This window comes from Cornus florida, unplaced genomic scaffold, assembly GCF_030987335.1.
Source record: "Cornus florida cultivar Cherokee Brave unplaced genomic scaffold, ASM3098733v1 CherokeeBrave_3.0.0_Hap2_Chr11, whole genome shotgun sequence".
NCBI classification, from domain to species: Eukaryota; Viridiplantae; Streptophyta; class Magnoliopsida; order Cornales; family Cornaceae; genus Cornus; species Cornus florida.
In genome coordinates this window covers 114,373,923-114,388,091 of record NW_026775581.1, presented here as the reverse complement: position 1 = coordinate 114,388,091, position 14,169 = coordinate 114,373,923, and the positions used below count along the sequence as shown (strand labels likewise).

Below are 14,169 nucleotides of genomic sequence, written 5' to 3'. Positions count from 1 at the left end.
GACGGCAGGTGATTGAATACCCATTTCTTTTTTTTCTTTTTCAATAAAGATTGAATACCCATTTATTGTTATGTAAAGAATTATATATATATATATATATATATATATATATATATATATTTGTGATAATTTATTGCAAATTCTAAGTGTAAAAAATCAAATGTATACTTTTTATACATTTAATCAAGTATATTTAATTTAATTTTAATTATATATTTAATGAAAATTGATAACTATATTAAAATGAAATTAAGAATAATTTTTATTTTTATTTTTATTTTTAATTATTTTTAATTATTTTTTTTTATACTTATAAAAGGAAACTAAAGTTTTCGATCATTCCATATGATATACCATACATTAATATGACAATTGTAATAAAAAATTTATTTATATTTTTTTAAGAGAGATAGTATGTTGTTAGTGGAAATATATGGAAAGAAAATTTTTTTTTCTTCAAAAAAGTGTAAAAATTCTTAAAAGTGGGTTAAAAATAGTTAATGTGCACACCTTCTTGGACATTTTGAGAAGAATAAAATGACAAAATGGATATTACATCATTATTTTATGTCATATAATGTCCAAGTAGTGTTTTCGCACAATTTTGAAAGTACTATGCAAAGATTAAGAGGTTTTTTGCACCTGACCCAATTATTATTAAAGGAAGTTTTTAGACTATGGAACATCGATCCGAACCAGTGAAATTGATTTGGTTCAAGCGATCTCATTTTCAGTTTAATTAGGCAATGGCATTGATGGAGAAGTAATGGTTATTATTCATGATATTCGAGATCTACTTCTTCTAGAATTGTGTTGGGCGACCCTTTGAAATGACGTTGAATTGGACTTCTTTATATTATCATGAGTAAAATTTAGAATAAATTACATTAATCATTCTTTAAGTTTGAATAATACAAGTAGATCATAGAATGTTTATTACCTTTATTTTTTATAAATTTGTTCAATAATGATGAAAGAAGATTTTAATGTTCATATATTATAATAATATATTATATTACATTACATTTTATATAAAAAAAAAATAACAAAATTATTATTCTATAAAATTTAATCAATACCGAACGAAAGGAAAATACGAAGTATGGATTTAGCGTCAAATTTCTTAAGAGGTTAAAATAAAAAAATATATTAATTAATTATTCGTTTGTCATTTGTCCAAATTTAAAGGTAGATGAACCTAATTTACCCTAAAATGTTGACAGAGAAAAAATAAATAGGGAAGGGCATCAATGACATTTAAATATATTTTTGAATGACATAAATGTGACGTGGCAGTAACGATTCTTCACGTGACTTTTGACTTATCAAATCAGATCCCGAGCCAGCTTTCCGTTTCGCCGGTTAATAACATGTCTTCATTCTCTCTCCCATACACACAGTGAATATTTCAGATTCATTTCTCTCTCTCAGAGTACGACGACAACGAACCAGAGCAGAGAAGACGAGAGAAAACGATATATATATATATATAAATATAAATATAAGGACTAGAGAGAGAGGCCGATGCAGCAGAAGGGAAGAGCCAACAATCGTAGATCGAGGACCTTCTCTAGATCCCGCCTTGCCGTTGAGGGTTCTTAATAACAATTCTCACCCCAAATTCCACATCTCCAACATTCATTCTATCTGCATTTTCAATTATCATATCAATCCCTTTGAATTCAAATCTATCTCTTTTACGCCATATCTTATAAGCTGATATACAATGGCTGCGGAAGGTGAGATCTAGCTTTTCTCTCTCTATATATCTATATATGCATGTATATGAATGCCTTATTATCTGATTCACAAATTTATATGTTTTTGTAGGAGAAGAACGTGAGGTTCAAAAGAACTACTGGATTGAGCACTCTGCGGACCTCACGGTTGAGGCTATGATGCTCGATTCCAAAGCCTCTGACCTCGATAAAGAAGAGAGACCCGAAGTAAACACCTGTTCTCTCTCTCTCTATATATATATTATGTCTATTTCTTCGTTAATTTATCTTACAAATGTTGGTTTTTTTGTTTGACGGATGGAGCAGATGCTTTGATTCTATATAAGTCAATTTATGATTTGGATTGCTATAATATGTCAGAGCTTTAAAATATCATCGATAGTCATCCAATTATGGATCTGTTACTATAAGAATGTCAACAAGCTTTTAAAGACGTAGCTCGCTACATTATTGGTTTTGCAGTGTTTTATGGTTGATGTATGATGATAGATAAAAATGTATAACCTGAAGTTTTTTATGTAGGTGATTTTGCAATGTCCTTTTGAAAAATACTTTTGAAATTAAAGTATTCTGTGATTTTGAAAGCTAATTCAAAAAAATTATCATTGAAATAATTGTTAGATTTTATACTTTTTTGAGTAATTTGTGTACACAATTCCTATTACTCTGTTTGGTCCATATTAATCACTTGTTTTAAAAGAGGAACCTCGTCATTATCTGCACAAAGTGGCTGCCCTCGGAGTGGCTCGGACTTGAACCAACGTTCTCATGTTTAACTGTCCAAGTTACTACAACTGCATCGATTAATGACCCCTTAGAAAATACATTATCCCCAAAACAATTGGTCACTCAGCTTACACAGCATTAACATGTTCTGGATCTGGTCGGTTAGTTGTACTCTCAAGGTAACAGCTCTTTAGGTTTAGTGTTTCATTTCAAAAACTGTCAAATCAGGGCCCTTTTTTTTTTATTCAAGATGACGACTGTTTGAATAATTATTTTCAAGTGCAAATGTGACACAAAGTATGCTAAATGAAGTTGTGAAGAAAAGAGGACTTTCTTCTCTACTTTAATTTGCTTTTAGGGGACCTTCCTGTAATGTTTTAATCAGATTTCAGTACCATCTGAACCTGAGTAACTAAGCAGCACCCCCCAAGCAACACAGAAAAACATATACCTTTTTATATATTTGGTGGTTGTAATGTGTCAATGTCAAACATTTGTAACTTATCTAACTGTTCATACTCATAGGTGCTCTCGTTGCTCCCACCATTGCAAGGAAAATCAGTTCTCGAACTAGGGGCTGGTATTGGCCGTTTTACTGGTGAATTAGCTAAGGAGGCTGGTAATGTTCTAGCCTTGGACTTCATTGAGAATGTGATAAAGAAGGTAATCCGTGTTCCTCACCATAATGAAGATTTTCGGTTTTTCCAAAGTGTAATTGGTCATGCTCTTTTGGAGTGGAGTTTATTACAATCTTTTCATTTTGATTTATTTGATTTAAATATTTTTTTTTTTCCGTGCAGAATGAAACAATCAATGGACATTATAATAATGTCAAGTTTATGTGCGCTGATGTGACATCTACAGACCTGAATATTTCTGCAGAATCAATGGACATGATATTCTCAAACTGGTTACTGATGTATCTCTCTGACAAAGAGGTGAACTTTCTTTCTTCCTACTAAACCTTCCACATAACAAACATTGCATGCAATATGGAAATGGATGAACTTCGTTTAATTAAGATAGTGTTGTCGTATAGAGAAATGAATGGTCTCTTGTTATGAGCATCTGTGGGAAGAAAAAAAAAAAACTTTAGTCACCCTCCCACCCCTCCACAACAAGAGAAATAAAAAGAAAGGAAAAGGTACACCAAAATGATATGGAAAATTATACCGTTGTAACCAGAGACAAGTTGATTAAAACAAAATGACCTCTCAGTCTTTTCATCATAAAAGCATTGATTATGCTTCATGGAGAATGATAAAAAACTATCAGTTGTAATTTATATGGCTTTGTAGTCCTGTAACCAACTCATGAGTCAAATCCCACCTATCTTTACTGAATTCCTGTGTTGAGCATTTGGGTTTTTTTTCATAAAGTAAAGAAGTGGATGTTGGTTTGGCAGTAGACAATTTTATATCAGAATGGAAGATGTGGCCATTGTTTTGTTTTTATTGTTTTTCCTCCAGGAAGAAGATAACATTGCCTCTTCTATGTATCTGCTTATGTTATTCTTCTTGCTGGTTGTGTGGCTCTTCATGCCCAGTATCGATGCCCAGTATCAGTGCTTTCTATTTCTACTTAAGCCTTTTTATTATCTCATTTTGCTACACTTTTGGGTGTATATCCACCCTGGAACTGCATCTGTAAGTACATAATTTAACCAGTTTGATGATCCATTTCTGGCATAATTCTTCTATTTATTATTTACAAGATGTACTTGTTTAATACTGTTTACATAATGAAAATAAAAGACAGTTTTGTCTCTCTACTCATACTTCTGCTAGTCCTTTATCATTTTCCGTTGATTGAAGGTGTATCCTTCTGGTAATTCAATATGTGACTGTTTCTGTTAGCATATAATTGAACTTTGATGATCCATTCCAGCATAATTCCATGTATTACTTAGAACACTTCTACTTATTGGATACAATTCACTGCTCATAGTAATCATAACATAGGACATCTTGTCTCTTTTTAAATACTTTTACTTATCCTTTTCCATTGCTTGCAGGTTGAGAATCTTGCAAAAAGAATGATGAAATGGTTAAAGCTTGGAGGGTTTATTTTCTTCAGAGAATCATGTTTTCATCAATCTGGAGACTGTAAGCGAAAGAACAACCCAACCCACTATCGGGAACCCAGATTTTATACAAAGGTCTTAACTTATATCAGCACTTCCTTTTAAGATATGCTATGGAGGAATATTGTTGGTTGTATTATGTTATAATTTTTTGTTCAATCCACATATGCTACAAGTGATTGTAATGGCTGTGGTTCATTGGCATGTGTGGAGTTTAGTTGACCGCAGAACATTCGAGTGTGTACAGATTGAACTAAAATTTATATTAGTAAGTTTCTACTTTAGTTGACTCCATTAAACTCAATAGAGGCTATTTATTAATGACCCAGAAAATTCTTGATGAATCATCCCAACTCAGGTTCCCAAATGTCATGTTATTTTTTAATTTTAGTGTTGATATTAAAAGGTCGTACTTAATAATTGCGAACTTTCTGTTCATAGTTCCTAGTTATCATAGTTACAAGTAATTTATTATAAACTGTGCCGGGATGTAAACAAAGCCTTTTTTTTTTTTTTTTGGTTAGTGTAAATTAAGCCATTCAAGTACATTTCCCTTTGTAGTTACCCAAAATAAATAAATAAATTACATGTTCGTGTTTGATATTGTACTGCAGGTCTTCAAAGAATGCCAGACGCATGATGCCCTTGGGAATTCCTTTGAACTCTCTCTTGTTAGCTGCAAATGCATTGGAGCTTATGTGAGAAACAAAAGAAATCAGAATCAGGTACTAAACATGTGTTTGTTTTGCTGATTTAGTCACACTCCAAGATCATATTTTGATTGAAGAATTGTTTGGTTAACAAACTGAAAGTGTATTTTGTAAGCATTTAAGCAATAAGTTGATTAAAATACAATCATGTGTTGGGCTGATTTAATCTTAAATATATTCATCCTTAAAGCTGCGAATCTGCAAAATTAAAAGAAACTGCTTTTTTATTATGTACAACCAAACATGATTTTTCACCTACGCATTTAATTCTACCCAATAATTATTTGTGTAATAATCAAATTAGTTTGAATGCTCAAGACCAAATGCAGCATGAGTTATTAGGATTTACATGATTTTATGAACTCGTTTTTGGTTCATTAATAACAAAGAAGCTTTTTCTTTAAATATTCATATTCTTAGCTCTAAGCACACATCTTTCTGAAAATGATTAGTCAAAGAATTGATTATGACTTTACTTATTCATTTTCATCTAGTTAACCGCATCTAGTTACTCCATACAAAACGTAGCCTAAAATTGGTTGCTCTTCATATTGTTTTTTGTTTTCTTCCTTGTATCTTGATTAAGCTAATAAGCTGAAGGATGCAAATATGTTTTTTGGTTGATGCAGATTTGTTGGATATGGCAGAAAGTCAGGTCAGAAGATGATAGGGGTTTCCAGCAGTTCTTGGATAATGTCCAATATAAATGTAATGGTATATTACGTTATGAACGCGTGTTTGGACAAGGTTTCGTGAGCACAGGAGGGATTGGTATGCCACATTGACCATGTGCTCTTCATTTTCTGCCTTATCTGATGCACATAATTGAAAAAGAAAAAGAACATATATAATATCAATTAATCTTTACCAATGCTGAAACCTGAGCCTCTCCACCTGGCTTTGTAAAAAAAACCTGATAATTTAAGTAAACATTAATTTATGATTAGAAAGTTATAAATCAAACTGTTCACCTAATTAGTAGAATGTTTCTCATCCAATGTGCCATATTTGAGTTATTTTCTTTAAACCACACAAGCTATTTTGCATTAAAAGTGCCTGTAGGATATCTTTCACTGAATTTGAACACTTCTGTGGTCAGTTATACACTTTCTTTTTTCTTTGGGTTCTTTTTGGTTACTATTTATTCTCTTTCTAAACTACTCCTTAATAAGAAGTAGCTGTGGCTGTCTTATATGAATTTTTTGCTTTTTTTTTTCATAATTAATTTTTTGCTTTACTGTAGAAAGACAGTCACTTTCTCCTGTTTTTATTGTATATATATTTTTTTCTATGATTGATTTATTTATTTTTTTGAGCAGATACAACGAAAGAATTTGTTGGGAAGCTGGATCTTAAGCCTGGCCAGAAAGTCCTAGATGTGGGCTGTGGCATTGGAGGAGGTGACTTCTACATGGCTGAGAATTTTGATGTTGATGTAGTCGGCATCGACCTCTCCATAAATATGGTTTCTTTTGCTCTTGAAAGGGCAATTGGGCTCAAATGTTCAGTTGAATTTGAGGTTGCTGATTGCACCAAGAAAACATATCCTGACAACACATTCAATGTGATCTACAGTCGTGACACCATTCTCCACATTCAGGTAACGGGCCTCTCTTTCTTCTATGAGTTTTGAATATTCGCATGAACGCTTTTGAATGAAGAATGAGTGATAAAGAATGGTTTTTTGAAAATTGCATTCTTTATTCCTTTCTTATCAATTTTTAAGGTTTATTTTTTTTTTTATGTTTTATTTTTATTTTTTTTAAGGAGGGAAGAAAGAGAGCTGAAATTCTCTAATTTATTTGTAGATCTGTTTCTTCTTCATTATTATTATTATTATTATTATTTGAAGAATGTCTTAGTGTTCTGTCAGTTTCTTCTGGAAACAGACCTTCAATCATACACCTTTTTAGCGATTACGCTACTCATTGTGGTCATGCTTATCCTTCTTATTCTGACCATTGGATCTCAGACTGCAATAAATACAAGACTACTCTTAACAGTTTGTTGGCTAATTATATTTGTTCAGATGTATTAACTCTATATGTTAAGTTTTGCTTGAATGTAAAGTTTTCCTCATTTCTCTTCTTTTATTTCTATTTATCTGGTTAACGTTTCCTATATTCACAAGGCTTATACATGGTGTATGTTCAGGACAAACCTGCACTATTTAAATCTTTTTACAAGTGGCTGAAGCCGGGAGGCAAAGTTCTTATTAGTGATTACTGCAAAAGAGCTGGACCTCCATCCCTCAAATTTTCAGAATATATTAAGCAAAGAGGATATGATCTGCATGATGTGGAAGCATACGGCCAGGTTGTTTTCACATGTGAAAATTTTACATTGTTTGCTCTCTCTCTGTCTAAATTGTCCTGACACAGCAAGCTATCTCTTACATTTGCGCAGATGCTTAGAGATGCTGGTTTTGACAAGGTCATTGCTGAGGATCGAACTGATCAGGTTCTTATTGACCTATGTTTTCCTTGTAATATGTGTCCCTTCCATCACCTCAAATGGTAGGAAATACACCAAATAATGTTGTAAAATTAATATATAACAAGAGCTTTGCTTGTGTTCCAGTTTATGGAAGTTCTGCAGAAGGAATTAAATGCGGTTGAGGAGGACAAGGAAGCATTCATCCAGGACTTTTCTGAAGTGAGTGCATTGCCATCTTTGATACTAATCGTGTTCCTTTGTTGCCATGCACTCTCATTACATTTTTTTGTTGTTATTGAAATGATCTCCAGGAAGACTATAATGAAATAGTTGGTGGTTGGAATTCGAAGCTGCTCAGGAGTTCATCAGGGGAGCAGAGATGGGGCCTTTTCATTGCCGAGAAGAAGTGATCTCTGACTTCCTCTCGCATTCTTTTAGTAGTTATATATGTGTCTTAAGTCAATGAACTTGGTATTAGAGAATAAAAATGGAGTATGGTAATTGCTAGCGACGTGCCTGGATAGGCAAAGACTGGAGGGAAACTTATAATCTTTAGCATTCACCACACTTGTGATCACGCGAACCCATGACCCCTAATTTGTTCAAGGTTATAATACATTGATTCTATCTCATGTTTGTCCATGAGAATCTATTATATGTAGTTGAATTGTGGTCGGATGGGCACCTTGTTATATAGTTGTCATTTGATCGTGGAATCAAAATTTCAATTTGATTATGAGGTAGCTCAAATTCTTCCATTCTATTGCTTGGATTCCACCACCAAAATTGCACTGCCCAACTTCCATGAGAAAGTAGCACCACACCCTTTGCCACCACCAGGGCGTGCGTCACCATTACAGGCTCCCAGAAATAGTTCCCTTTGCACCATATCATCAAAACCATATCGCTGCACTTGTGAATTTGTGATCAGTAGACACTAAGCTGCAGCAGTGGCTGGGGAGAATAATGCCATTTTCTATCATGCTGCGTTTAGAAGCATGAAACCCATGCTTCAAAAATTAATTTCCAATTTGAACTAAAACGTATGTTTCATGCTACTAAACTTATCATCAATGTATTTTGTCTTTAGAATACTCATGAACACACACAACCTTGGTAAATATTTGAAATCACGGAATAAACCAGCACCGTGCTTCTGTCACTATAGGTGCAGTGCTAGTGTAAACTCTTCAATGTAGCCACTTTGGAGTTGTTTGCCTTGCTTATATAGAGTCGAACATGATAACCAAATGGGCACTTGGAGCTAATTTTTGCATAACTATTAGAGCATAACGGCAACCAGCAGACTTGAACCCTTTAAATCTCACGCTTTTTTCTATTGATGGAGAATGGATGGAGGAACATAGTCTAAAATATGATTTACATTTACATTGCCGTGGATATATATATATATATATACACAAGTGTGAAGTGGCTTATTTCTTTAACATATCTATTACATCCTTTCTAGTGCTGATGACCAGTGGTGAAGTAGAGAGAGGGTTTTGCAACTTTTGATTGTTTTCAGTAGTAATTCCAGCATCTCTCGATTCACAAGAAGATCCAAACATCTGCACTGTTAAGCTTCCACCTGCAATCAAACAAGGCCCAGTTGTTCAGCATACCTTTGGAGGGATTTTAACTATCATAAGTAAATAATCAGTAAGCACAAATCTTCAACTCTCACTCTCCCTTCCCGGTATTAAACCAAACTGTGTCGCTAGACTTGATTAATTAAAACTAAAATGGAAGAAGTTCTAGGTTTCATCTGAATTCAGAAGATACACAATCCTTTATTGTTTATTAAAATAAATTTACACCTTAGACACTTATTGATCTATTACGTGAAGCCCTTCTTTCATCGATAGAATAATAGCACAATCAAGTTCCAGAGGGAGCAGTAATTTGAACAAGAAACAATGTTTTATAAGGATTACAAAAACTAAATTTCAGCAATTGCTAAAAAAGGATGCTAAAATGCTGTTTCAATGCAATTCTATTTTTTCATTCTATCAAGCACTGTGTGATTCATTTAAATGAATAATAAATTAAAGTAAAACTTCTGACTCTGGGTTCTGTTGAAGATTTATGTCAAATGCAGCGACTTCTGTTTCAAATACACATATCCAAATGGAACTCTTTTTGTAATTTTAAGGTTTGATTTTAATATTTCAAAGTAAAGAAACAAAGAACTTGGAATGGAAAGACTCAAAGCATTTACCCAGCACGAGAGCAGCTCCGATCCATCCAGCAGTACCCCATCTTTCACCAAGGAGAAACCATGCAAAAGCAGCGCCCCAAAGCGGCTCCATCCCGTAAATTATTGCTGTTTCTGTTGCTGAAACATCACGCATTGCAGCAATCTGTACCAAAAGTAAAATCTAATGTCAAAACAGGCTCTAGTTGTCCAGACAAATTCCATCAAAAATGAAAATTGATTTCTGAGATATTGGTTCATCTATATAGCCCATAACCATGTTTAAGGAAAAATAGGCTACTGAGAATTAGAAGAAAATCACCTCTGCCCATAAGCATAATCCAGTTGAGAATACACCAGTGTAGAGTGCAGGTATCCACGGAAATACAACCATCCAATCCCACACCACGGCCCAAGACAGTCCGTTGTAATCTTGGGCACCATCAAACCATCCTCCAACTAGATACCATATTACAGATAGCAGAGCAGTAACACAAACCTATATGAAATCACAAACCTTTTTCACCATGCTGAAGTGAATAGTTGACAAGAATTTAAAGGATATGGATTGTTCAAGGAAAACTTAGAACCTCGTATCCAAGAAGTGGTAAGAAGTTCTCTTTCTTTGTGCTTCTTGATATATGTTCCGTTCGAAGCATGTGAATGCCAAAGAATATTGCACTCAAAAAGTTCAAAAGATCTCCAATCTGAAAAATGATATGCTCAAAATGGTGAGCATTTGTAAGAATTAACGAGTGTATGGACATACTTAACGTGAACCATTTCTTCTAAGACATTATCCAAGTTACAATATGAATTTTTTTCAAAAGAGAAATGTAGTGAAGAGCTTACATTCGGAGGTGATCCACTACATTCCAGCATAGCAACCCCTAGGACAGACATGAGAATTCCAAACCAGGTGCGAGCAGGTACAATTGACCCCAACATGCTTTCAAGCAACGGAACCACAATCACCTGTTTAATTGAGCAAAATTTCATTAAAACTGTACTCATGTTATCACAGAACAACAGGTTGCTGCATACGGATCATTTGATTTTTATTATGAACAGAAAATTAAGAATAACATGTCAATGATTTTGAATGAGATATATTTCAACAGAATGGTGCAGCACCTTGTTAGTAATCTATTGTATGAAATAAATTAAGCATACTTGGTTACAATTTTCCTTTGTTTATTTTTGCCTTTTTTTGGGGGGACAATTGGAGAGTTCCTACCTACACAACAAAGCATCTATATTTTGACCCTATTTGGGAGAATTATTGAAGCTTCCCATAATCCTTTCAACAATCTACTTCCATTTCTACAGAACACGTCTAATGAATGTAGAAAGATCAATATGTGAGACGAGCTAAAGAGCTTACTGTAAAGAGTGAAATAAATGATGCACGCCCAGCCTCGGATGTTAATAGTCCAAGTGCCTCAACAAGGTAGCCTAGACTAACCCAGAATCCCAACTCAATCCCTGCATTGCGCGTCTGAACATCATTTCGTGCCCGAAACACAAATGGCAAAAATGGGATGGCTGCCAGAGCAAACCGCACAGCACAAAAGGCTGCTGGATCCATCAAAGCTTCAACCTCTTTCACAAGTGGAATGTCACTAGCTGCAATATGAAAACCATATATAGTTCTTAGGTGCATAGTGATCTGTCAATTTTTGTCTGACAGTCATAACTGTGTAAGGCAAAAGAATGAACAATGATCAGCAAATGGTTAATTTAACAGAAAACGTGGCATGAAAAAGTCCCTTATTCGCATTACCTCAAATCAAGATACACAATTATACATACACACACATGGATGCGGATCATGAGTAGCAGCAATATTAGGAAAGGCAAATATTTGGACATTAGGGTTACAATGAAAAGATTTGAGGCATTTAGGAGTATAGTTAGATACTAAAATATTAACTAATTTTGCTGCAACCCTTAGAAGGATTACTCAGTACTATTATAATTTTAAAAAGCAACCATTTTGCCTTGCAAGAAAAACAAAATGCTATAACATGCATGGCAAACTAAAACAATATTCAGAACTCAAGATACGATAACAAACAGAGCAAATTGTATATATCAAGCACAGTTTCTCTTAGATCAGAGCTTCAGCTCACAGAATTCACAGAAGGAATCACCATAAACTACATAAATAAATAAATACAAACATACATACATCATATATATATATATATATATCCATCATAATTTCTTTTAAAGAAGTACCAAGTCTTAGTAATGGTAAACATGGGGGTCACCAAATCGGAACATTCAATGAGAGAGAAGCATACCATAGACAATGGTGATGAGATTAAGCAATATGATGCTCCTGATCTTTTTGGATCCAAAAAAGAATTTCCTCCAGAAAGGTCGGCTCCTTTTGGACCTAATTGGAACACCCTCTGGGCAACAATCTGGAGTCACAGTAAGCTTAGTCTTGGTCTCTTCCTTAGATTTAAGTGTGTCATGCTCACGGAAAACAAACGAGAAAGTTTCATTTTTCAAAGCTTTCTTTGTCAACGTTGATTTAGAAGAAGAAGAAGAGGAGGAGGGTTCAATGGATGAGAAAATGGTGAGATGGGTTATTCTGTTTGGGGCACAAGGATTGAGGTGATAAGAGATTGTGGCAATTGCAGAGTCACTTGTTGGCGTCTTGCATCTTGATTTTGCTGCTGCTACTGATGATAGTTTGTATGCCATCTCTCTCCTCAGGCCTCAGGGAGAAGAGGGAATCATTGTATGATGTGAGGAGAGAGATTGTGATTGTTTTTTTCTCACTATATTTAAATCTCCATTAATCATTAAAACAGGTATGGAGCCGAGGCTTAGTAATAAATGCAAGTATATATGTAATTACTCCGTATTATATATATATATATATATATATCTATCTATCTATCTTACTGCTGGATTAAATTAGAACCATATAGAAGGAAGTCTTCATATGTTTTTTTTGTGGAGGATAGGGTGTGACATGACGTGTGGACCAGCATATGGGATTCTGGCGGAAACATGGCCCAAAGTGCCCACACGTTTTTCATGTTCAGCGCGATCATGCTTAACGTGAATTCGAAGTCTACATGCAATGGCCATTGGCCGGTGCACTCAAAAGGATTTTGTTAGCGTCCTGAATTCGAATGGCAAGTAAAATGAGTTTACAGTTTAATTTTTTTGGTATATTACTAATAATTGAGTTAATTCTTTTCTCTACAGTACATGTTATTATAATAGAAAAATCTAACAATAAAATGGAATTAATAATTTCTCCAAAAATTAAGAAAAAATAAGTAAGAAACCTAATTATTAAAAACTACTAATTACTAAAAATCAAATGGAATTCAAATTGGAAAACGCATCTTTCACGCTATACAATGACGGAGATTGTGTTTCTAAAAAATAATCTAAATTTTTTAAAATTGAAAAAATCGCAATTTCCAAATCCTAAATGATGGAATTTGGCTTAGAAGCACCTGCGTTAACAACTTTTGGTACTGACTTGTCGAGTTGCCTATTTTCAATCATACTAGGGTCTTGTCGAGTGAATGATTTCGTCAAAACTATTCCAAACAATTATGTCGATCCACACGTTCGGCCTTTTGGTGGTCCAAACCCTCCATATAAACCTCAATAATCAATTATGCATCAAAAGCTCTTATCAACTCCTTATCCCACACCCATGAAATTCTCAAGTGGAAAAATCAGCATCTTTTGGAGGTTACCCAAGCTCTACTCTTGGAGATGAAAGTGCCTAACAGCGGTAAGAACCAACTGCATGTTATCTGATTACTCGTATGTCCGTTCTAAATGATGAATCTCCAATTCTGCTCACCCTTGTTTTCGCTTTTTCTGCTCGTGTTTTTGGTTGTGTTTGCTTTGTTCGGTCCGCTGTCCTCTATAAAAAAAAATTGCATGTTTGATGGGTATATGGGCTAAGAGTCATATAAAGTTGCTGTAGGCGGAATTGGGTCCAAAACTTCAGATATTATTAAAGTGGGCCAAGAGTCATAAAGTTGCTTTAAACGGGATGGGGTCCAAAAACTTCTGATATTAACATGCTTGCAGACTTCCAGTAACATCAGAGGTGGGCCAATGGCCTTTGAGAAAGAACTGGGCTCTGAGTTAGAACCATGCATCCTCCTAACCCCATACGAAAACCATTTTAAAAGTTGATTCCAATAAATTTGTAGTTAAAAATTATATTTGGGTTTTTAGTTCATTAGAGTATAGTTTTTCTTTATATTTATGCATTTGAATAACAAAACA

General features: G+C 34.2%; 2 protein-coding genes across 2 annotated transcripts; one reads left to right on the top strand and one right to left on the bottom strand.

Moving 5' to 3' along the window:
* Positions 1–1,354: 1,354 nt before the first annotated feature.
* On the top strand, positions 1,355–8,437 carry LOC132284941 (phosphoethanolamine N-methyltransferase 1-like). The gene is made up of 12 exons (XM_059787082.1): positions 1,355–1,739; positions 1,831–1,946; positions 2,991–3,128; positions 3,266–3,403; positions 4,480–4,623; positions 5,163–5,273; positions 5,888–6,029; positions 6,578–6,858; positions 7,413–7,574; positions 7,665–7,718; positions 7,839–7,913; positions 8,006–8,437. Exons 1-12 carry the CDS (start codon positions 1,727–1,729, stop codon positions 8,102–8,104), a joined length of 1,473 nt encoding a protein of 490 aa, XP_059643065.1. The 5' UTR covers positions 1,355–1,726; the 3' UTR covers positions 8,105–8,437.
* Positions 8,438–9,002: 565 nt separating this feature from the next.
* On the bottom strand, positions 9,003–12,728 carry LOC132283824 (uncharacterized). The gene is made up of 7 exons (XM_059785850.1): positions 12,198–12,728; positions 11,276–11,517; positions 10,744–10,866; positions 10,482–10,598; positions 10,214–10,390; positions 9,916–10,057; positions 9,003–9,285 (listed from the first exon to the last, which is right to left on the bottom strand). Exons 1-7 carry the CDS (start codon positions 12,604–12,606, stop codon positions 9,131–9,133), a joined length of 1,365 nt encoding a protein of 454 aa, XP_059641833.1. The 5' UTR covers positions 12,607–12,728; the 3' UTR covers positions 9,003–9,130.
* Between the last annotated feature and the right edge of the window lie 1,441 nt (positions 12,729–14,169).

What these genes read in the sequence shown, in the direction of transcription:
- LOC132284941 (XM_059787082.1), top strand. An exon ending in ATAAAGAAGAGAGACCCGAA is followed by an intron (nt 1,947 to 2,990) that starts GTAAACACCTGT and finishes TCATACTCATAG; the next exon opens with GTGCTCTCGTTGCTCCCACC. An exon ending in CGTGAGCACAGGAGGGATTG is followed by an intron (nt 6,030 to 6,577) that starts GTATGCCACATT and finishes TTTTTTGAGCAG; the next exon opens with ATACAACGAAAGAATTTGTT.
- LOC132283824 (XM_059785850.1), bottom strand. Translation starts at nt 12,606, where the DNA reads ATGGCATACAAACTATCATCAGTAGCAGCAGCAAAATCAAGATGCAAG. An exon ending in TCTCATCACCATTGTCTATG is followed by an intron (nt 11,518 to 12,197) that starts GTATGCTTCTCT and finishes TTCATATTGCAG; the next exon opens with CTAGTGACATTCCACTTGTG. An exon ending in GATTATGCTTATGGGCAGAG is followed by an intron (nt 10,058 to 10,213) that starts GTGATTTTCTTC and finishes CTTTTGGTACAG; the next exon opens with ATTGCTGCAATGCGTGATGT.